This window comes from Mandrillus leucophaeus, unplaced genomic scaffold (genome assembly GCF_000951045.1).
Source record: "Mandrillus leucophaeus isolate KB7577 unplaced genomic scaffold, Mleu.le_1.0 Scaffold100, whole genome shotgun sequence".
Taxonomy (NCBI): domain Eukaryota; kingdom Metazoa; phylum Chordata; class Mammalia; order Primates; family Cercopithecidae; genus Mandrillus; species Mandrillus leucophaeus.
The window spans coordinates 152,663-177,436 of NW_012098099.1; the positions used below are offsets into that span (position 1 = coordinate 152,663).

General features: G+C 36.4%; 1 protein-coding gene across 1 annotated transcript in view; it reads right to left on the reverse strand.

Annotated features, from left to right (window-relative positions):
* Positions 1-24,774, reverse strand: part of CDK13 (cyclin-dependent kinase 13) — a gene marked incomplete at its 5' end in the record, with an annotated part of 143,426 nt that overhangs the window by 89,970 nt on the left and 28,682 nt on the right. The window contains 4 exons of the mRNA XM_011973170.1: positions 10,099-10,269; positions 12,607-12,746; positions 14,429-14,599; positions 23,333-23,992. Coding sequence (XP_011828560.1) covers positions 10,099-10,269; positions 12,607-12,746; positions 14,429-14,599; positions 23,333-23,992 — 1,142 coding nt within the window. The remainder of the gene's footprint in view (positions 1-10,098; positions 10,270-12,606; positions 12,747-14,428; positions 14,600-23,332; positions 23,993-24,774) is intronic.

Consider the following 24,774-nt stretch of genomic DNA (forward strand, 5'->3'; position numbering starts at 1 on the left):
TATTTTTCTTTTGTTGCTCCTGCTTTTGGTGTCATATCTAATAAGCATCTATCTGCCCAATCCAAGATCATAAAGACTTACTCCTATATTTTATTCTAATAGGTTTATGGTTTTAGCTCTTACATTTAAGTCACTGATTCATTTTAAGTTAATTATTGTATGAGGTATGAAGGGGTCCAACTGCATTCTTTTGTGTGTAGCTATCCAGTTATCCCAGCACCAGTTGCCAAAAAGCTATCATCCTCTGAATCATCCTGCCACCTTGTCGAAAATCAATTGAGCTTGTAAAATGTGTGGAATTAATTTCTAGACTCTCAATTCTATTATTTATCTATACATTTATCATAATGCCAGTGCCACACAATCTTGAGCACTCTAGCTTTGTAGGAAGATTTTTTAAAATTTATATAAATTTATAAAAATAGAGATGGGGTCTCACTATGTTGCCCAGGATGGTCTCAAGCTCCTGGACTTAAGTGATCTTCCCGCCTTGGCCTCCAAGGGGTTGGGATTATGGGCATGAACAACCATGCCTGGCCTGTAGGAAGATTTAAAATTGAGAAGTGTGAGGGTTCCAACTTTGTTCTTCTAAGATTTTTTTTTTTTTTTTTTTTTTTGAGATAGAGTCTCCCTCTGTCCCTCAGGCCAGAGGGCAGTGGCGCGATCTCGGCTCATAGCAAGCTCTGCCTCCCAGGTTCATGCCATTCTCCTGCCTCAGCCTCCCCAAGTAGCTGGGACCACAAGCACCTGCCACCATACCCGGCTAATTTTTTGTATTTTTAGTAGAGACGGAGTTTCACCATGTGTTAGCCAGGCTGGTCTCGACCTCCTGACCTCGTGATCCACCTGCCTCAGCCTCCCAAAGTGCTGGGATTACAGATGTGAGCCACCACGTCCAGCAAGATTCCTTCTGTTATTCTAGCTCCTTTGAATTTGCATATGAATTTTAGAATCAGCTTGTCAGATTCTGAAAAGAAGTCAGCTGAGATGTGATAGGAATTGTGTTGAATATGTAGAGCACTTTTGAGTATTGCCGTCTTAATACTGAATTTTCTAATCGATGAATATGGAATGTCTTTCCATTCAGTCTTCAATTTCTTTCAATTATGTTTTCTAGTATTCAAGATACATGTCTTATACTTCTTTCATCAATTTATTTCTAGACATTTTATTCTCTTTTTAAATTGTTGACTTAATTCTACTTTGTTCATTACTTGTATACAGAACAAATGATTTCTGCATATTGATCTTTTATGCTGGCACTTTGCTGAACTTACCTATTAGTTCTAATAGTTTTTTAGTGCAGGGGTCCCAACCCTAGTACTGGCCTGTGGCCTGTTAGCAACTGGGCCGCACAGCAGATGAGCAGCGGGTGAGTGAAGCTCCAACTGTTTTTTGTTTTGTTTTGAGATGGAGTCTCACTCTGTCACCCAGGCTGGAGTACAGTGGCATGATCTCAGCCCACTGCAACCTCTGCCTCCTGGTTTCAAGGGATTCTCCTGCCTTAGCATCCTGAGTAGCTGGGATTACAGGTGCAAGCCACCATGCCCAGCTAATTTTTGTATTTTTAGTAGAGACGTGGTTTCCCCATGTTATTCAGGCTGGTCTGGAACTCCTAACCTCAAGTGATCTGCCCGCCTCGGCCTCCCAAGGTGCTGGGATTACAGGTGTGAGCCACCACGCCTGGTCCTCCATCTGTATTTACAGTCAGTCCCCACTGCTCACATTACTGTCTGAGCTCCGCCTCCTGTCAGATCAGCAGCAGCATTAGATTCTCAGAGGAGCACAAACCCTAGTGTGAACTGTGCGTGTGAGGGATCTAGGTTGCACACTACTTACAAGAATCTGATGCCTGATGATCTGTCACTGTCTCCCATCGCCCTGAGATGAGACCATCTAGTTGCAGGAAAACAAGCTCAGGACTCCCACTGATTCTACATTATGGTGAGTTGTTAATTATTATATATTATGATAATAAAAAAGTACACAATAAATGTAACGTGCTTGAATCACCCCAAAACCATCCCCACCTCCCCCACAGCCCGTGGAAAAATAGTCTTCTATGAAACCACTCCCTGGTGTCAAAAAGGTTGGGGTATACTGTTTTGGTGGAGTCCAGAGGATTTTCTATATTTTCATGCACAAATATACACACACACAAACTAAAGAGAGTTTTACTTCTTCTTTTCCCACTTGGACACCTTTTATTTCAGTTTCTTGACTAACTGTCCTGGCAAGAACCTCCAGTACAATGCTGAATACAAGTGGTAGAAGCAGATATCCCTGTATTTCATAAGATGTCCTTTTTATCAGGTTGAGGCAGTTCCCTTCTACTTCTAGGTTGTGAAGTGTACCCTGGATTTAGGAGTATAAATTGGCACCTTTTTTCTGGAAAACAACTTGGTAATATATGTCAAGAAGTTTCAGAATTTAAAAACTTCGGTCTATCAATTCAATTCTTATTGATCTATTTAAGGAAATAATCAAATGTTAAAAAAAAAAAAAAAAGTTTACCAATAAGGATATTAAGAATGGAAGGAAATCTGGTTCTAGTATCTATGACCCACTGACTGCTAGGATTGATGCAACAGCTGCTCATTATGTAAGACTTTTATCCTCAATACTTCATTCCTAACCAAACCAGTAATTAAGAATTGATTAGGACTTTTCCTGGCACATGAAGCCTCTGCTTTAGCTAAAAGCATATGAATAGTGGCAGGTACCTCCTAGAATATCCAAGCATAAAGCTTCAATAGAAGAAACTATAATGAAATGCCCAAAGGAACTTAAATACACAAAATGGAGGAATAAAATATAATTCAGGCTACATTTCACCCAAGTGACATTATGCCATTACAAAAGCATTTTATTAAATAAGACATTAAAAGAAGCAGAACCTTCATTTGGTAATAATCACATAGCTGTGAGAAAAGAGACACTAGAGGAAAATATAGACAAATGATGATAGTGACAGTATCTGGGTCAACTTCTTTTCTCCTTTATACTTTGTTTTTCAAATAGATGACAAATATTTATTTTATAATCAAGCAAACAAAACCTACACATTAACATTCTTCTTTCTCCTCTTCTGCCCCACCCCAAAAAAGGTACTAACTCTACAAAGTAACAGTACTACACCAGAGGGGTAGAATCCGAAAACTATGAATCCCTGACCCTATATCTTAATTGTAAATTTCACATAAAATTCCAGATAAAAGTAAAATGTAGAATGGAGACTATTTTGTAAGTTTTATCTTTTACATAACATAATGGATAACACAATATAGGTAACCCCCACTATAAAAGAAAAAAATGTAACTTATGAGTGACTTTCAACCCTGCCTTAAATGTGCTGCTGGAAGCCCCACTGTTACAGAAACATGTTATTTTCAATTAAAAAAACCCTGCAAGTTCATTTCTCTTTTTAGGAGGGGAAAAAAAAGATAACACAGTTTACAGTTGCTAAGAACAGACTCCTTAGCAAAGCTTCCTGACTTACTGGGTATGTTCCACAGTGAGTTATTGCTTAAGTTTTTTCACTTCTTTTGAAACTTAACACCTTCAACTGAAATTCCAACAATTACACATTAACTAACAATAAAGAAAAATCTCTAGGCAGAAACAGGTTTGTCATTCATATATAAGTTTGATTCAGTTCTAGCAGTGTTTGCAGATTCTTCTGGTTCCAGAAACTAGGTTGAGTTAGGGACCAGATTTGGTTTGTTTAACATCCCCAGTATTCAGATGGGCATTATTCAATCCTAAGATAATGAAAATGTTCTGTAACTTCACTGTCCAAAATGTAGTCTGTAGCTACCTGTAGCTACAGAGCACTTGGAACATGAACAGTGCAGTTAAGAAACTAAACTTTTTATTTTATTTAATACTAATTAACTTAAATAGCTACATGTGGCTAGTGGCTACTGCATTGGCCAGCCCAGCTCTATCTAGAACCTAGCACAATAAACATTTGTGGTAAGAAAGAATGAACAAATCAGTGTTGCTTTCTTCTCAAACCTCAGGAGATATCAGCAGTTCTAAACTGCGGGAATATAAATTCAGGCCTAGAAAAACACAAGGTAAATAATTTGGAAGCTAGGTATTCTTTAGGGGATATGCCAGTCTTTCATTGTCTTGTAAAAACAAGTCATGACAACTAATAATTAGAATGCCCTCCACTATACCTATGCAAACTGCACCCACCTTTAACATTCCACCTATTCCATAGAACCTACCGAACTCTCCATTTCATTCATTCACTTACTCAAAATTTAATGATAATCAACTGTGGGCTGCACACAATGAATACAAAGAATAAAATTCAGTCCCTGCTCTCAGAAATACAGTAAGAATAAGATATGAAAACATGACAAGTTATATGAAAATACAAGTTATGGCTGGGCACGGTGGTTCACGCCTGTAATCCTAGCACTTTGGGAGGCCGAGGTGAGTGGATCACGTGAGGTCAAGAGTTCAAAACCAGCCTGGCCAACACAGTGAAACCCCGTCTCTACTAAAAACAGAAAAAAATTAGCTGGGCGTGGTGGCAGACGTCTGTAATCCCAGCTACTCGGGGGGCTGAGACAGGAGAATCACTTGAATCTGGGAGGCAGAGGTTGCAGTAAGCCAAGATTGTACCACTGCACTCCAGCCTGGGTGACAGAGCGAGATTCTGTCTCAAAACAAAAACAAAACAAAGCAAAAATACAAGTTATATGAAAGTACTATTACAGAATTATGTATGACATGCAATTCAAGTATACGGGAGCACCTAACACTGTTTGTGAATCAGAGACTACAGAGGAAGTGACATGTGAGAACTTCTTCCCTGGACCACACAGTGACATGTTGCCACAAGCATTTACTATACAATACTGTCTTCTGATTTTTAGGAAAATTCCACAGTAGAGTGCTCTAATTCCCTCATTATAAAAACACTAATATTCCAAGTATTACAGCTAAATTAATTAGGGGATAGTAATTATAATACTGATGTTTGGGTGTCCAGAATACCATGTTAAGTACCAAAACACTGTTTTGTTAAGTAGGAAGGTTTTATGTGAAATTTACAGTTAAGGTATAAGGTCACAGATTCATAGTTTTAGGATTCTACCCCTCTGTGTAGTACTGTTACTAAGCAGAGTTGGTACCTTTTTGGGGGTGGGGCAGAAGAAGAAAAAGAAGAATGTTAATGTGTAGGTCTTATCAGTAGAAACAGGTACATTTCAGTTGACGAATTTTTTAAATCTGAACACTGAAAATTTACATCTTGAAATAAAGATCAATGACTCGAGTTTTTACTTTATACAGCATAAAAGTCTTCTTTACCAAGAGAATTTTTTTTTTTTTTTTTTTTTTTGAGACACAGTCTTACTCTGTCGCCCAGGCTGGAATGCAGTGGCACGATCTCGGCTCACTGCAACCTCTGCCTCCCGGGTTCAAGTGATTCTCCTGCCTCAGCCTCCGTAGTAGCTGGGATTACACGCACATGTCCCCACACCCAGCTGGCCTCTTGGCCAGGCTGGTCTGGAACTCCTGACCTCAGGTGATCCACCCGCCTCAGCCTCCCAAAGTGCTGGGATTACAGGTGTGAGCCACCATGCCCAGCCTACCCAGAGAATTGTAAACAGCACTAAAATGTTTAATATTTAATTAAATATTATTTTACTCATTCAGAAAGTATTCTTCTATAACTTTATAATCCTCAGTGAAAGGAAGAAAGTAACAAAGAAAAGCTTATATCGCAAATTAATTCTATTTTCAGCAAATGCATCTCCATTCACAATCTGTTATAATATAAACACTGAACAGTTCAAAGACTTTTTGAACAGTGAAATACGAACATAAATACTGAAACTAATGTAAGTAACTGCATCCCACTCTCCTTCCATACATGAAGAAACTGAGTATCTAGAAGAACAGGAAAAGCTCTCTGATCCCAAAACCCCACCTTGTTAACAAGAAAAGATTTAAAAAATCAGACAAAAAGGTTCAAAGTTCCCTTCAAAGTGATTAAAAGAGATGAAACTACATGAAGATGAAAGAGTTAGGAGGAAATTTCAGAATCAGTTTATCCCCTGTCCATTCCCCCAATTAGTTTAGAAAAAGTTTCTTCAGGCCAGGTGTAACAACTCACACCTATAGTCCCAGCACTATGGGAGGCCGAGGCAGGAGGATCAATTGAGCCCAGAAGTTTGAGGCCGGCCTGGGGAACACGACAAGCCTCATCTCTACAAATCACTTTTTTAAAAATTAGCCAGGCATGCTGTCATGCGCCTGTGGTCCCAGCTGCTTGGGAGGCTGAGGCAGGAGGATCGCCTGGGGTCAAGTCTGCAGTGAGCCCTGATTGCATGCCACCGCACTCTAGCTTGGGTGACAGAATGAGACCCTGTCTCAAAGAAAAAACAAAACAAAACAAACAACAACAACAAAAAAAAAAAAAACAAGAAAAAGCCTCTTCAGCATCTGTTTCTGCACAAAAATATACCCATGACTCAGTGATACCACTTAACCCTCTGTTTCTTAAGAATAATTCCTTCTTTAAGATGAAATAAAATTTCACTTTTGGCAGGGTACGCGGGCTCAAGCCTGTAATGCAAGCACTTTGGGAGGCCGAGGCAGGCAGATCACTTAAGGTCAGGAGTTCCAGACCAGCCTGGCCAACATAGCGAAACCCCGTCTCTACTAAAAACATAAAAATTAAAAATTAGATGACTGTAGTGACGTACACCTGTAATCCTGGCTACTTGGAAGGCTGAGGCACGAAAATAGCTTGAATCTGAGAGGCAGAGATTGCAATGAGCTGAGACCGTGCCACTGCACTCTAGCCTGGGCAACAGAGCAAGACTTGGGTCACAAAAAAAACAAAAAAATTTTTTTTTACTTTCAATAATTAATTGAAATTAATAACCTTCATGATTAACTTTTTCTCATTTTTAAGTAAAGCCAAGTTTTAAGAAAATATATTTATGATGTTTTCCTTTTTTTTTTTTTTTAGACACAGGAGTCTTGCTCTGTTGCTTAAGCTGGAGTGCAATGGTGCAATCTCGGCTCACTACAACCTCCACCTCCTGGGTTCAAACAATTCTCCTGCTTCAACCTCCTGAGTAGCTGGGACTATAGGCACGCACCACCATGCCTGGCTAATTTTTGTATTTTTGGTTGAGATGGGTTTCACCATGTTGGCCAGGCTGGTGTCGAACAACTCCTGACCTCAGTCGAGTGATCCACCCACCTCGGCTTTCCCCAAGTGCTGGGATTACAGGCATGAGCCACTGCACAGGGCATTTATGATGTTTCTCTTACACAACTAATAGCTTAGTTAGTTATAACAATGCAATGTTTATATTTTTAAAAGTTAATATTTTTACTTGATTTTTGTATTGTTTCTAATTTTCATATTTACATTGTTAAGTCTAAACTTTTACTTTTTAATGTTTATACATTCCAATACACTCATTTTAGACTAGCCCGTAACATTTAACCAGTGTTACTGAACTGTCTTTATGCTCTAACTAGACAATTAAAATTAGTTTAATACCACACAGTATGGCAATCACAATTAGCGTAATGTCATACAGCTAGCGTGGTCAGGATTAGACTTCAAATCTAGTTCCCTTTTCAGAAAATATGTTGCTTCATCATAGTTCCCATCAAAATTATTAGATTCATTTAAGAAAGAATTATGTTTTAAATTTTATAACTTCTCACATACACTAATGCATTTAACTAATTCCAGGTACCTACATGTAACTTCTCACATAGTAAAACACATTCCTATTTATCATGACTCATAGAATTACAAACAGGATTATGGTAGGAAGAAAGATGATGAAGAGTGCAAACAACATGAAAATCTATGATTTCTGGAGTGCAGCGCTAGGCACTGAGGAGAAATAAAACTAAAAGCAAAGCAAAAAAAGGCTCAGGGAATTTATAACCTGATAAAGAAAATAAATTATGACCATAATTGTAATACCCGGAAGACTATTACTACATTCACAGATAGTACTGTTTAAAGTATTAAAGTATAAATAGGATTATTTAAAAAAATAGATCTCATATATTCATTCAGCAATTAGTCATTCAGCACATTCTATGGTCCAGCCACTGAGCTAGGTAGGAGGCACAACAGTGAAGAAAACAGGTATGGTTCCCATCTATCTGTACAGAAACAAGTAACAAACCATTATAATTATTCCCACTTATTAGGAAATATTAAATTGTCTGTGTCTATACATAGTGGAAAGTGGGAAGACTGATAAGGTAAGGCCTCACTAATGAATAAAGCAACATTCAGGCTGAGACCTCAGGCGTGAAAAATTAGCCTTTCAAATTGTGCATGCGTGCATGTGTGAATGAGTGTGTGGGTATGTGTGTGTCTGTGAAGCCCGGTGGGCAATCAAAATGGCATAGATGGGACTGGAGAAGCAAGCAGGGAGGTGATCTCACAGATCAAAAAAGCAGGACGGCCCAGGTATGCTGAAGGAAAAGCAAATATACTAATTTAGCTAGAGCATGAGGTTAATGCAAAACAAACAGCATTTGCACAATACTTTCACGTTTAAAAGTCTTAATTCTTACCATGATAGATAATGTTTCCCTTTTATGGATGAAGGGATAACAGACTCAAAAGGGCTAAAAGCCTTACTAATAAGCCCACACCACTAATGCACTCAGTCTCAAGACCCAGATATTCTAATTCAAGTCACACCAGTACCCCTTCTACCACACAATAAGTAGTAATGAAAAATAAAGTTGAAAAGACAAACCAGGGTAAAAGTCAGGCTGAGAAATGCAAGCTTTACTAGGGACAAAAAGTAACAGAAGTGACATCAATTAAAAAGATGATTCTGAACTCCATATTGTACTTTCAAACAGTTCTTTTATGCAAAATAACTACCATGTAGTTTATCAATCATTTTGAATTGTGTCCCCCAGAAGAGTGAGTGAGAGAGAGAGAGAGAGAGAGAGAGAGACTGTGTGTGTGTAGCTGGGGAAGACAGAAGGCTAAGTACCATGTTCAATCAGAACATTCCTACTTTAATCTTTTTCTTTTCGTTTTGAGAGACAAGGTCTTAATCTGTCACCCAGATTGGAGTGCAGGGTGCAATCACAGTTCACTGAAGCCTCCATCTCCTGCACTCGAGATCCTCCTGCCTCAGCCTCCTGAGTAAATAGAACCACAGGCATGCACCACCATGCAGGGCTAATTTTCTGATTTTTTTTGTAGAGATGGGCTCTCGTTATGTTGCCCAGGCTGGTCTTGAACTCCTGGGCTCAAGTGCGCCTCACACCCTGGACTCACAAAGTGTTTGGCTTATAGATGTGCAACACTGTGTCTGTTTTATGTTAGATTTAGTCTGAAAAAAAGTTTTGCTGTTTGTAAACCTCAGAATATAGTCAGTAAACTTTGGTTCTACAATCTCATGAAGTTTTAAATATAAGATTCATATAAAGATCCTATATTTACATCTTAAATATAAGATTTAATATAAGATTGTATAAAGATTTAAATCTAAAATCTAAGATGTAAAACATACCAGCAGTAGAGCACTGCTTTCACCCATCATATGCCCTATAATAACTACTTTAATAAGCAGGCTAATTTTTTGTCAGCTTCTCTACTAAATAATAACTATACATATATACATACCCCACTATAGATTATTAAAGGCAATTTCAAGTATGATTTTTGCCTCCACACTTTCAGAAATAATACATATGCCTACCATAAAGTTTCCTTGTATGTTAAGGCATTTGTAACATAAAAATGTAGAGTAAAAATACTACTACTACGAACTGGTTTTTCAACTACTAAAAAATGAACTCTAAAAACTACACACTGATGTCAAAAAAAAACACATATTACTAGTGAATACTTTATGTGTAACATTGGCAAATACCCTTTACGAAGTTTACTCAAAACCCACTAAAGTAAATCAATCAATTCTTCAACTCTACCAAACTTAAAAATATAGTTTCACATTAGAGCAATAGTATCTAATTACTCAAATAGTCAAATCTATAAAAAATTTTGCAAGTTAGCAATATTAATCATGAATACAAAGAATTAGTTATTTAAATATGCGCACATACCTTTGTCCTTCTTGAAATCCAAAGCATCTTCTTTATCAGTCACTATTTCCTTCATATTGATAATACTCTGATGGGTAAGCTGCCGGAGAATTTTAATTTCTCGAATTGCTGTAATTGGAAAGCCTTCCTTTTCATTATCCAGACGTACTTTTTTTAAGGCTACCATTTCTCCTATTAAGGAATTTAATAAAATCAGGTTACCAGCTGACAAAAGCAGATGACATTTTTCTTAACTTTAAATGTATTTTAATTTAATTCTGTTCTTACTTCTGAAAAATACAACCCACAAAATACGTTTGTTTCCAATATACCAAATAATACTTATAGTTCAAAAAAATTAAGTCCGTCATTGAACAAATTATGTAATATTTATATAAACCAGGGAATACTATACAATTGTTAAAAATGAGCTAAGTCCAAATATATTATGCTCCCCATTTATATATTCAGTGAATAAAGTAAGATGCTTTTATATTCACTTGGAAAAAAATAAAAAGAAAACAGAAAGACGCTAGGCCGGATGCGGTAGCTCATTCCTGTAATCCCAGCACTTTGGGAGGCCGAGGAGGACAGATCACGAGGTCAGGAGTTCGAGACCAACCTGGCCAACATAGTGAAACCCCAACTCTACTAAAAACACAAAAAATTAGCTGGGCACTTGTAACCTCAGCAACTTGGGTGGCTGAGGCAGGAGAATCACTTGAACCTGGGAGGTGGAGGCTGCAGTCAGCCGAGATCACACCACTGCACTTCAGCCTGGGCGATAGTGCAAGACTCCACCTCAAAAAAAAAAGATGCTGAAGACTAGGTATATCACACTGTCATTTTTTTTTTTTAAGTGAACAAGGGAAAGACAAATATAGCCCATATGCTTATGTATGCATAAAATTTCTCTGAATAGAGAAAAACTATCAGTGAAAAAAATATGCTCAGACATATTACTTGCCCAAACCTGGCCAGTTACCTAGTAGTAAAACTGGAATTCAAAATCCAGTTACTTGCCTCAAAAATATACGTTCTTCCCCACTACACTAAATTGTCACATAATTTAAGTATGAGTCAGCTTTATATCAGAAATGATCCAAATAGAAAATGAAATATACACACATACACAAAGTCTATTATAAGAAAAAATTCACTATAATAAAGGTTTGTTCATTCCACTTCTTTGGAGAAAAAAATGTTCTTACAAATTTTCTAAAAGAAGGAGGTGTATTCTTTTAATCATTACAACTTATTCTATTAATTTTAATGGAATGCCTTCTATATTGTGTATGAGTCGTGGTTTTACTTCAGTTTTAAAAGTTGTAATTTAATGTTGTTGATAACACATCATTATAAATACTAATTATTACTCTATGAAGTAATTGCCCTCAGTAGTTTCTAACAATAAAGTCATCTCCCATATACTATATGGCCTCAAATAGCTGTGCTGTTTTAATCTACTGGTTTTTTTCCTTGAGACAGAGTCTCGTTCTGTTGCCCAGACTGGAGTGCAGTGGCGCAATCCTGGCTCACTGCAACCTCCACCTCCGGGGTTCAAGCAATTCTCCTGCCTCAGCCTCCCAAGAAGCTGGGATTATAGGTGCCCGCCACCACACCCGGCTGATTTGTGTGTTTTTATTTTATTTTATTATTTTCTGAGGTGGAGTCTCACTCTGTCATTCAGGCTGTAGTGCTGTGGCACGATCTCAGTTCACTACAACCTCCACCCCCTGGGTTCCAGCCTCAGCCCTCCGAGTAGCTGGGTTTACAGGCATGTGACACTATGCCCAGGTAATTTTTGTGTCTTTGGTAGAGACAGAGTTTCTTCATGTTGGCCAGGCTGGTCTCAAACTCCTGGCCTTAGGTCATCTCCCTGCCTCTGCCTCCCAAAGTGCTGGGATTATAGGCATGAGCAACCATGCCCAATCTATTGGTTTATTTCAATAAGCAATTATGAGTAAAGAAAGATAAAATACTAGCTCTATGCATTATTAAGTAAAATACATAGCTTCTGACACAGCTACTTTTTGCTTCTCCTGTGAAGCCTTTTAAAACTTTCTCTGAGTTCCTGATTATGTTATGAAAGATTAAGCTGCTAAAATTGACCTCCAAAGATAGTTACTGCAGGAAAAAAATTGAAGGCTAAATGAAAGTGTTGTGTAAGGCTTATGACAAAAAAAAATTTACTAGTAAGATTAATTCAGGTCAAGATACCTTTCCCTCTGATTAATAACAGTGTAAGAATTACTCACCATAAAAGAGGAAAGAAAAACTAAATCCTACCATACAGTATATCACAAATACTAAAGGAACACTTTTAAAAATATATACATATACAGACTCACTTACATGTACTCATAACTTACAAAATGCATATATAGAATAAAATTAAAAACAAGATGAAACAAAAGCACAATAAATTTGAATTTTTTTGGAAAATTTCCAAAGCTAAACATTAGAAAAGAAACACAAACTAAGTACATTCCGTAGGCCCAAAAGATCCCCAGAACTTGGCATTCTTACCAGTGTCTTTATCCCTGGCTTTGTAAACTTGTCCGTAAGTACCTTCTCCAATAATTCCGATGATATCAAATTTATCCACGCAGCGTTTTCCCCAGTCAATATCTTTTTCTTTGATTTCACCATAGCGAGGCCCACATATTCTATCAAATATAGTTCTAAAGTTTTTATATACAATCAAGCAAATTGAATAAACTGTCTAATAACTCAATATGTACTTGCCACCCAATTGTATATTCTTTATTCTTCCCTACTCTTGCAGTATTTATCATCATCTATCCAAAACAAGTAACACTGATTTGGTATTGTAAGTTATCATAAAAATTGAGGTATCATTTCTATATACTGACTCTTCCTCTGTAGACAAGTATTTAAACTGAGAAAAAAAGTAGTAGAGCTGGTATGAAGGGTTTTCAAAAATAAAATGTAATTTTTCAATGAGTAGATGAAACCAACACTAGTAAGAGTCAAAATTCTCTAATCAATCTCCAGGGAGTTTTATTTTTCATCCATTAACAATATACATAATCTACTTTTAAAAAACAAGAGTTTGATAAAGAATGTTAACAAAAATCTAACTATAAAACTTATTGACAAATTTAGACTTATGGCTGGATGAAATCATCTGAAAAACATCAAAAAAAAAGATTTTGCAGTCTAAGAGAGTACAAAAGGTATTAATACAACCAACTCTCATGAATCCACATTTAAGCAGATACAGATGGATAGGTAGGACAAAAATCTTACATTCTTCAAAAAGATACATAATTTTGTAGTATTTTAATATTATAGTAAATCACAGAAATTCAAGTAAAAGAATAAAATTACAGTGCTCAAGAAGAGAGCATTTTTTGGCTTTTTTTTTTTTTTTTTTTGGAAACAGGGTCTTGCTTTGTCGCCCAGGCTGGAGTACAGTAGCACACGATCATAGCTCATTACAGCCCTGACCTCTGTGGCTCTGGTGATACTCCTGCCTTAGCCTCCTGAGCAGCTGGGACCACAGGCATGCACCACCACACCGGGCTTTTTTCTTTCTTTTTTTTTTTTTTGTAGAGATGGGGTTTCCCTATGTTGCTCAAGCTGGTATCAAACTCCTGGACTCAAGTGATTCTCCCATCTCGGCCTCCCAAAGTGCTGGGATTACAGGCATGAGCCACTGTGCCCGGCCAGTTTAGAAAATGACCTCAAACACACACACTACGTACTACCTCAACTGCAATTCTAAAATCAGATCTAACTTAAAGTCCTCACTGTCCCTTGGTTAGGAAGTTAAAAAAAAAAAAAAAAAAAAAAGCACCAGTGTTGCCCGCCTTTAACTGATTAACAAGTTTTAAGGGAAAGAGGTCTCTCTAGGCACTTACTTGAAGCTAATTTAGGATACAAATTTCAAACCACCTTCTACTCCATCTCTTGCAAAACAAAGAATGTATTTGTTTATAGGAGAAAATGGAGCTAAAAGCAAAGGTAATAGCAGCTTGCCCATTACTAATTTTATTTGGGCTCACTAAATGCTGACTTCTACTCTGCCCAATTTCAGTGTTTCTGTGTTCAATCTCTTAATAACAGAAAATATCTTAAATACAATACCCCAGGAAATTAATACATTACAAATTATGAAGGAAAATTAAATTTGGTTTTATTAGTCACTGTGAATAGGAATGCAAGTAATTATGAATTTTTTCAAAACTGTAATAGAATTCATATATTTAAGTTGAAAGAATAAGTACATTTTTTATTTTAAACCTTAATTTAGTGTTTTATGAACTTCTGATGACCCAGAATCACTGCCGGTCAATTTAAGAGCAGGTAGAAAGCAAGCACATACTTAGGCCTCCTTTTACTATGTAATTGTGTTGCTGTTTTCTTTTCCTCTGGACTCTTTGAGAGATCATCTCCTCCTGGTAGCTCAGGGGGCAGCGGTAAATCAGCAAGAAGACATCGGAGTTTCTTTTCTACTTCTTTTTTAACTGCTTTTACTGAAATATTTCCTCGTAAGCTAAAAGTGAAAGAAGTCAGACAAATAAAAATTTTGTTAAGTAATAAAAATGTGCTTATGTCTTACATTTAAGTAGCAATAGTCATGAATATTCAACAGTATTTCACATTATAAGACTATTGTCTGAGTTTCTTTCTAGCTAAAGTAATACACTATACTCAACTGTAAAATGCAAAATTTGGGGTAAAAATGACACAGAATTAGGTAAAAACTAAGGAAATCTGTATAAGGTAGGAACTTTCATGATAACTTTGTATCAATATTGATTCATTGTTAACTAATGTACCACAGTGATGTAAGATATTAACAGTAAGGAAACTGGGTACAGGGTATTCAGGGTCCCTGTAGTATCTTCATAATTTTTCTATAAATATAAGACTGTTATAAAAATAAAGTTTATTTTTTAAAACGATACAGAATTAACTATAAAACTGTACATTAAAATTGAAAATCAACTAAACATGCTTTGCATAAAAACTCAGTTTTGCAAAGCATTTTTTTTTTTTTTTTTTTTGAGATGGAGTCTCACTGTCGCCCAGGCTGGAGTGCAGTGGCGGGATCTTGGCTCACTGCAACCTCCACCTCCTGGGTTCAAGCGATTTTCTTGTCTCAGCCTCCCAAATAGCTGGGATCACAGGTGTCTGCCACCACACTCTGCTAATTTTTGTATTTTTAGTAGAGACGGGGTTTCACCATGTTGGCCAGGCTGGTCTTGAACTCCCGACCTCAAGTAATCTGCCCGCCTTGGCCTCACAACACCCAGCTGCAAAGCACTTACTTTGATTCTGGTAGAGACACAAAAGATATTTTACTGTAATAAATAAATGAAAGCACATGATAGTATTTATCTTGCCCATTTAAATATCCACAGCTAATTCGGCTTTGACCCTTTTCAGGGTTAATTAATTTTTCTAAATTGGACAATGATTCTTCTAATTTTTTTAACATTCCAGCCTACTAGAATTACAGTTGAAATTTAAACTTCATTAGCTTTGTACTTTTTATGAATGCATAAAGAGCTCTGAGTTTTAAAGTATATCTTAACTTGGCAATTTATTTTAAATTTCCCTGATATGACAAAGTATGTCATCTAATATAATGTGACATGTTGAAAGAGAATCTCATAATGATAATAAAATTTGGACTTCACATACTGTCATAGCAGTTGAGTCCCATAGTGAAAAAATTTATTCCAACTACACTGCTGTGATCAGAAATTACTGAAGATATTATTATCAATGTAAATAATTTAATTGTAATTATCCTCCTATTCATGTTGAACAATAATACTGTAAAACAAATGAATCCTTTAATACCACTTGATAAAAACAACTTAATAATACCATCTGATAAAAACGACTTAATAGTCATAGTAAATGTATGTCCTGTGTTACTCACTGAAAGGTTCTTTAACAGAGAAAAAACATGCTTTAAAAGAAACTGGTTTGTAGTTTTGTTTTGTTTCTTTAAGACGGAGTCTTGCTCTGTTGCCCAGGCTGGAGTGCAGTGGCACAATCTCAGCTCACTGCAACCTCCGCCTCCCGAGTTCAAGCAATTCTCCTGCCTCAGCCTTCTAAGTAGCTGGGACTACAGGCACGCATCACCATGCCCGGCTAATTTTTTTGTATTTCTAGTAGAGATAGGGTTTCACCATGTTGGCCAGGCTGGTCTTGTACTCCCGACCTCAGGTGATCCAAAAGAACTGCCTTGGCCTCCCAGACAGCTGGGATTATAGGCGTGAGCCATCATGCCAGGCCTGTAGTTTTAATTTTAAAATAATGTATCACACAGCCCACTTCTCAATTTTCCTCTCCCTCCATTCAGCAAATATTGATTATGAGCTTCCATGTGCTAGGTATTTTGTAAGGCACTGGAAATTTAACAACAAACACATTAAGCTACAGTTTCATTCAAAAAAGAGCTTACAGTCTGGAAGACAGGTAGGAAGTAGGATAAAGTGTTATACAAACAGATTCCTAGAGTAATGTAGTAGCTAAAGGGTAGCTAAATCAAGTCTGAAAGACAGTAAAGGCTTCTTTCTAGAAAAGGTATCACCTGAACGCCAACTGAAAATAGGCCTATTTAGAATAACTTATTTGTAAACTATAGTCTCTAACTTGTAATGAGGCTTTAGTCAAGAGTTATCTGAAGATTCAATCAACATTTCTGAAAGCAAAAAACTAAAGTTTTAATTTCAGTTATAATTTAAAACTTAAAAAACTATCTATATTAAATGTTATTATATTAACTATCAAATATTACTTTCCAAGAGTATTACATAATTTAAAACATTTTTGAGTATTTGCAATAATCAAATAGAAAATGTGCTTTTAAAAACACTTCCATACACCACAGCAACAAAAATAAAATGCCTTAAAAAGAAATACACACATGCAACAGAAAAAAAATAAAACATCTGACTGAAGAACATAAAATTAGATCTGAACGAATGAAAAGAAACCATGTTTTAATATGGGAAACTAATATTATAAAGCTGTCTCCAAATTATGACTCTATTACATTTAATAGAGTTTCAAAAAAATCCAAGAAAGTTTTTTTTTTTAATACAACTTGACAACCTGACTGATTATAAAATTTGTCTAAGAATAAAGGCAAAAGAACTGCCAAGAAATTTCTGAAAAAGAGAAATTAAGCAGGATTTGCCCTGTCAAGCTATTCAAAGATCTAGAACTACAAGCCAAAGGCTGGTTGAAGTCAAAGGATATATATTATTCAGTCTATCTAATGTTTTATAAAGAACTATGAATTGTGAGTAATTTTAAATCCAAAGATTTACGTAATATTCAGGTTCTAGGCTTCCTCTTTTAAAAAAGCAAAAGTTCTAAGACAAGCTTAAATTCTTGTAGAGCAACATTGATGTTGCAGCTCAACAGCAGAGCTGTTTACTCATCACAAATTTACTTCATTCCCTTCATTTTTATATTACTGTTTGCCCCTAAAATAGAAATTTGAGTTTGGGAGCCAATATACCATGTATCTAAAGACACTACAATGGTAAGATACTGACAAATAAAATATGTTAAAGAAAAGAAAGTAGAGAAACAGATATATGTAAGAATTTTTATATATGGAAATTAGTGAGATGAATTATACAATAAACAGTACTGGTAACAACACTGGGTTGGGGGAGTAAAGAATCAGAACACTTATTTACACTATAACCGAAAGCAAACTTCTATGAGATCTGACTTAACCTTTTTAAATTTTATAAACCTAGAAGTCTTAAAGAAAAGAGAATAGATTTGACTAGATAAAAATGGAAAACATTCATACAACCAAAAGCAAAACAAATGTCAAAGATAAGCAATAGATTCTGAGAGGCAAAGGTCAACATCTCTAACATAACAACTAAAAACCAATTTGAAAAAGGGAAACAACTTTAAGGAAAAGCCAGCACAGAATACAAGCAAGCAATTCACCAGAAAAATAATAAATAACCAATAAATGTTCTAGAAAATACCATACCTCATTATCAGAAAAATGCAAAATTAAATAATTACGTATTTTAAAGAGTGTCAAAATTGACACTATCCAAAACTGTTATGGCAATTTCATACATCTGGGTGCATAAATTGGTATACAGCCTTATTAAGACATAATTTGGCAGTTTCTATCAAATTTTTAATGTGTGTACTTTGACATGTTAACTATCCTATAAAAATTACCTAAATATACATAAAATATTAATATATAAGGAGAGTTTAATAGCAAATAATTATAAACCTAAGTATCCATTAATCAACAGAAGAACACGATACATCCATTCCTGTAATAAGAATATCGGGCCCATCTAAACCAACATGGAAAGATCTCCAACATATTAAATGAAAAAGCAAGTCAAGGAACATTATCCATGGTATGATCCTAATTTTAAAAATAATAATAAAACAATCACATTCTCTGAAAACACACAGATTACCATCTATCTCATGATTTTGTGGGAAAACAGACAGTAATTTTGGGAATGAAGCAAAATTCAAAGTGAGCCTAACATATACCTTTGGCAAGGAAACACGAAAAAACAAATGAGGTCATGTCAAAAGAATAAAAGAGTCAGCTTCCACTGACCAAATTTCAGACAATGTGAGGGTCAAAAGGAATAGTGGCTATTACTATTAGTAACACAGAAAATAAATAAAAATCCACGAGAGTAGAATGATTAAATGGGATATGGGGAAACATGTACATACAAAACAAGGCCAGCTAATGTTAAAAGGAACGGCAGAATTAGAAAATAACCATTTTCAATTTGTGCAGCAGCAACGGAAAAAAAAAATCACCATTTGCAGTCCCTACTATAGTAACTGAATTAGACAAATATCATTCATGGCTGCTAAACCATTAGGTGATAGGTTGTTGGGAAAAAGGATATTCAATCACTGCCAAAACTATTACCCTACAGCTCACTTCTAATTGCAAAGAGGGAAATGTACCCTCATACATGAAGAGACATTAAAGTTGGACATCCACTTAACCAAGTGATCACATCACTACTAGCAGAGTAAGACAATCTGGTATTTTGGTCCTCCTGTAACAACAGCATAAAATACATAAAATCACCTCTTAAATATTCTGGCTAAAAAACTGTGTATTCTTTATCTAAACAAAGTACAAGTAATTTCCATATTATGGGAAATAAAGGGATTAGAGAAGAACAAGTTAAATGATACCAAGAAGAAATAATCAGATAAATCCAAAGGTGAGACATTCTGTAAGATTACTGGCCCAGACTCTTCAAAAAGTCATGGGGCTGGAGACAGGGGGTGGGTGGGGGAGAGTACTGATTACTGATTATATATAGTGCATGATATTATTGTTTATTTATATTAGATTAACTACTGTTGATTTCCTTGTTATCACAATAATGATACTGTGATCAAGCAGGAGACTGACCTTATTCTTGGGAGATGACTTAAATATTTACGGTATAGTAAAAAGAAATATATACACAGCTGGGAGCTGTGGCTTACGCCTGTAATCCCAACACTTTGGGAGGCCAAGGCAGGCAGATCACAAGGTCAGGGGTTCGAGACCAGCCTGGCCAACATGGTGAAACCCCATCTCAACTAAAAATACAAAATTTAGCCAGGCATGGTGGTGTGCGCCTGTAATCCCAGCTACTCCGAAAGCTGAGGCAGGAGAATTGCTTGAACCCAGGAGGCAGAGGGTGCAGTGAGCCTAAATGGCACCACTGCATTCCAGCCTGGGCAACAGGGCAAGACTTCATCTCGGGGAGAACTATATACACACACACACACACACATACCCTCATTAGTTCTCTTAAACAACTAGAGATGGAGCGTGTGTGTGTGTGTGTGTGTGTGTGTGTGTGTAATTTTTTCCTTTTTTTGAGACAGGGTCTCACTTTGTCACCCAGGCAGGAGTGCAGTGGCGCAATCACAGCTCACTGCATCCTCAACCTCTCGGGCTCAGGTGATCCTCCCACCTCAGCCTCCCAAGTAGCTAGGACTACAGGCATGCACCACCACAGCCAGCTAATTTCTGTATTTTTTGTAGATAGGGTTTCGCCATGTTGCCGAGGATTGTCGCAAACTCCTGGGTTCAGCCATCTGCCCACCTTGGCTTTCCAAAGTGCTCATTACAGTCTGGGATTACAACTGTGAGCCACCACACCCGCTGAGACGGAGCATATAAAACAAAATGTAACTTCCATCCAGTAAACACAGATGCTAACTGTATTATTCTTTCAATTTTTCTAAGTGCTTGAATACTTTCAAAATAAAAGAAGTATGAGGGAAGGGGAGAATTTACTTAGACATAATAAAACAGCAAAAACAAGTGGAGTAGAGGTTTGCAAAATCAAGAGGCCACTCAAAACACACACACACACTTTTGCTAATGTATTTGTGGATACAACAGTGAGAGTCAACCAGGAATACAGATACAGGCATGCTCAAAGAAAGCAAAGATCGAAAGCTTTCCTTAAGATACAGCAATGAGATTATGCAGACCATTACTCACTCTTCTTTAAAATGATCTTTAAATTTACAGTGAGTAACAAGTAAATAAAGATACCTCCCATATTTGGCTTTCCTAAAGTATGTTGTAACAGAAAAGATTGTTTCTTTACCTCAAGAGAAAGAGTTTATAAACCACTTTCAACAAATAGCTGTTCAGCAAAAACCAAAAAGTATACAATGGTTATTAAAAGAAACTTGTAAACATAAAATTACCATGAGCTTACTTTCGGATACATGAAAAATATGTCCTGGGGGTGCTCCCCCTTCATTATAAAAGAGGATGGAAAACCAACCAATAGTTCCTCTTTTACAAAAACCAATTATTTTCAAAGGAAGCACTAGGTCTATTCGTTACACAACAGATCTACATGTTACATATGTAATGGTTCATATATTATACAATGTAAATCATACTTTGTAATTTTTACCTTTTTTCAATAACCTAAAGCAGTTTTAAATATCTGTAATATTTCCAGCAGTGCTGATTTATACTAGGCCTAATTATAATAACTGAGATGCATAACACTTTACAGCTTGCAAAATTCAGTCCATCAACTCGTTTAATGTTTACAACTAATCTGTGAGGTTAAACTGTAAATATTTTCACCCGTGAATAGAACTAAATGGACTGAGGCACAGAAAGATTAAGTCATGAGCATAGTAAGAAGTACAACTGGCACTAAAAACTAAGCTTTCTAATACAGCCTACTAACAAATGTTATTGTACTTCTAACAGTATTATAAATAATAAATATAAAATAAGTCTCCTGTGCCATCCATTCCCTTCAGCGTCCATTTATTTCCAAAAGTAATCACTTCTAACCATTTCTTTTTACAATATATTTTTATTTAATCACCTAAAAACTTTTATAAAAAGTAAAACAATATCAAGTCTCTTCCTCATATGCAGTTAGTACATACATTTCGGTAGTTAAATTACAGATATCAAAATAAGGAAAGTTCCATTGGTGATGAATTAATCTTTGGCCACACAGACATGTACTGGTAGTGCTCATGAATCTTAAGAAACTTCTGTATCCATTAAACATACAAACACATTCAAAGAAAGAAGAGACAACAAAAAGGGGAAAAAGCAGAGGAGATAGAAAAGGTGGATCAAAAAAAAAAAAAGTAATGAATAATAATTAAATGTGCCATCAACTAATTAAAGACAGATGCATAAAGAATATCCTTATTAAGCACTCATATGTGTACATACAGAGTTCCTGAAAATATCCTAGTAAAAATTTACTCCTAAAGCATATATGAAGAATATAAAGTAGAGAACCACCAGTCTCAATAAAACATGGATTCTCAGTAACAGGTTACTCTCTAATGAAGTAACACAATTCAATGAATTAACAGTCAAACCTGCTAATACAACAATTATAGTAGTATAATTAAATAACACCCAATTAAATTGGATGGGGTCTCCCAACAACATTTTGATTATTTTTCAAAAGGCACCTCAAAGGGCATGAAACTCAAGAATTATTATTTCACTTTTGTTTGTGTTAAATTATAAAATTTTCATAATGCCAAAGTAAGCACTTGTCCACATGGCATTTTTATCCACAAAATCTATTTTAAAAAGTCAGCTAGGAAAACTACTCATATAGTTGCTTTTTAATGGGGAGTGGGTGGGGGTGGAAGCTCTAATTTCTTCATAAAAAATAAAAACAGCTAGCTGGTATAACAGGCAGATAAACCACACAAGTCTAATTCTTCTACACTAGGACACAAAAAATAAACATTCTTAGTTGTATTTTAACTTCCTCTTAAGAATATGTTTCTCAATAAAAAAATAAGTCATACCCTCAACATTCATAATAGAACTTTTTTAAACGTGTTAAAGGAAAGCATAATCACATTATCAATTTTCTTTCTTTCTTTTTTTTTTTTGAGACACAGTCTTACTGTGTCATCCAGGCTGGCTGGAGTGCAGTGGTGTGACTTCGGCTCACTGCAACCTCCACCTCCCAGCTTCAAGTGACTCTCCTGCCTCAGCCTCCCTAGTAGCTGGGATTACAGGCACCCGCCACTGCAGCCGGCTAAGTATTTTGTATTTTTAGTAGACACGGGGTTTCACCATGTTGGCCAGGCTGGTCTTTAACTCCTGACCTCAGGTGATCCACTCGCCTCGGCCTCCCAAAGTGCTGGGATTACAGGCTTGAGCCACCACACCTGGCCACATTATGAGTTTCCTATAATATAATGTGATTAATCCCAACTGCAAGACAGGCTTAAAAAAATTTTTTTTTAATTAAAAGAGTTAAGACTAAACTAAAAAATGATAATAAAATCACTGACAGTGATAAATCTACGAGGCCACTGAAGAAACTTAGAAATAAATGAGACAAATGCTTATGAGATGTATAGTAACCATGGCCAACTCATTCATAAAATGTCCTGTTTCTGATTGCCATCATCAAGGAAAACTAAACCAAAGAGAATACTGGTATTTCTAATACCAAAAATCATATTGAAATATCCATTGTATCCCAAGGCAATGGCAATTTTTCCCTGAATGTCTTAGTATAAACTTTAATTTTGCCATCTGTATGCAATGTGCTTAATTTTAAGATGCATACAACAAAGAAAATTCATTCACTTACTTGTGGTCTTTTTCACTAAAGTTGTTTTGAGGGGGTTAGGGGAGGTCAAATCATTTCTCACTTCAGACTTACATTTTTTCTTTGAGCAGTTATTGACAAATACTTTTTTCACTTACCTATCAGCTTCTTTATCTTCAGGCAGCATGGGAGGCAAAGGTAACGGTGGTAATGTAGAGGTCACTAAAGCTACATGTTGCTCCTTCTCCTTGGCTCCTATGCTTGGTGTAAGTGGTTTGGTTTTCTCTTTAAGAGATACTGGTTCCTCCTTTGTAGCAGCAGATTTACTCTCCTTTCCAACTATGACTGCTTTCTTGGCGGCTTTATCTACAATCAAATTATTTTCCACCTTCGTTACCTGAAGAGGTGGCTTTGTTTTTGCTTTGTCATTTTTTAAAGTTCCACCACTTGAGGGAGAAGGTGCATGTTCAATTTTAATTTTCTTCACATCCTTCACATGGTTTGTTTGTGATGCACTGGCACTAGTTTCTGTGTTCCCCTTGGTAGGTGTAGAAGTGTTTGAAGCTTTTGCAGCTTTGGCAGCAGCCTCAGCAGCCTTAGTTGCTTCTGCAGCTTTCGCTGCTTCTGCGGCTCTTGCTGCCTCTGCCGCTCGTGCTTTTTTATTCTTGTTCAATTCAGCTGCCAGGCTACTCTTCAGAGTTAGTGTGCTAGGAGAAATACTAGAATGACGACTTCTGGATCTAGACAATCTGTGCCTGCTACGAGATCTTGAATGCCTAGATGAATATGGGCTTCTGCTTCGGGATTTGCCAGACCGTCTGGTGAGAAATAATTAAGATTTAGTCAGTAATTCAGAAAGGTTCAGTTTGGAATTTACAAAGACAGTGCTGACTTGAGTTTATGAAATAAAATAGAAATTTACTTAATTTCAAAGTTACATTTTCGAAGGAGTTTTGAAAAATAAAAAGTTCTTTAAAGTAGAATATTATTTGGTGGTCATAGTTCTCTTCAAAATGGATTGCCCTGATCTTGCTTTGGTCTACAAATGTAAAAATGAGGAGGAAAAATGTGACAAGGCATCACTGCTGTCTCAGAAAAAAGAAGTAGGCAATAAGGCTACATCAACGGTAGTAGTAGCAGCAGGGTAAAATCTGACAAATCTTTTACCAGGAGACAGTTGCCACATCTCAAAAGTACCTTACTCAACCATAAGTTCAGAAATAAACAGTGCTCTGTCTATGGCAAGAGTGAAAAAGACAAGACTTACTACTGGGCAATAAATAGAGTCTCTTAGAGTTTGTTTCAGAAAGATAGTTTTAAGAAAATATACAGCCAGGCGTGATGGCTCACACCTGTAATCCCAGCACTTTGGGAGGCCAAGGTGGGCGGATCACGAGGTCAGGAGTTCGAGACAAGTCTGGCCAACATAGTGAATGAAACCCCGTCTCTACTAGTACTGCAAAAAGTAGGCCAGGCGCAGTGGCTCAAGCCTGTAATCCCAGCACTTTGGGAGGCCAAGATGGGTGGATCACGAGGTCAGGAGATCGAGACCATCCTGGCTAACATGGTGAAACCCCGTCTCTACTAAAAAATAGAAAAA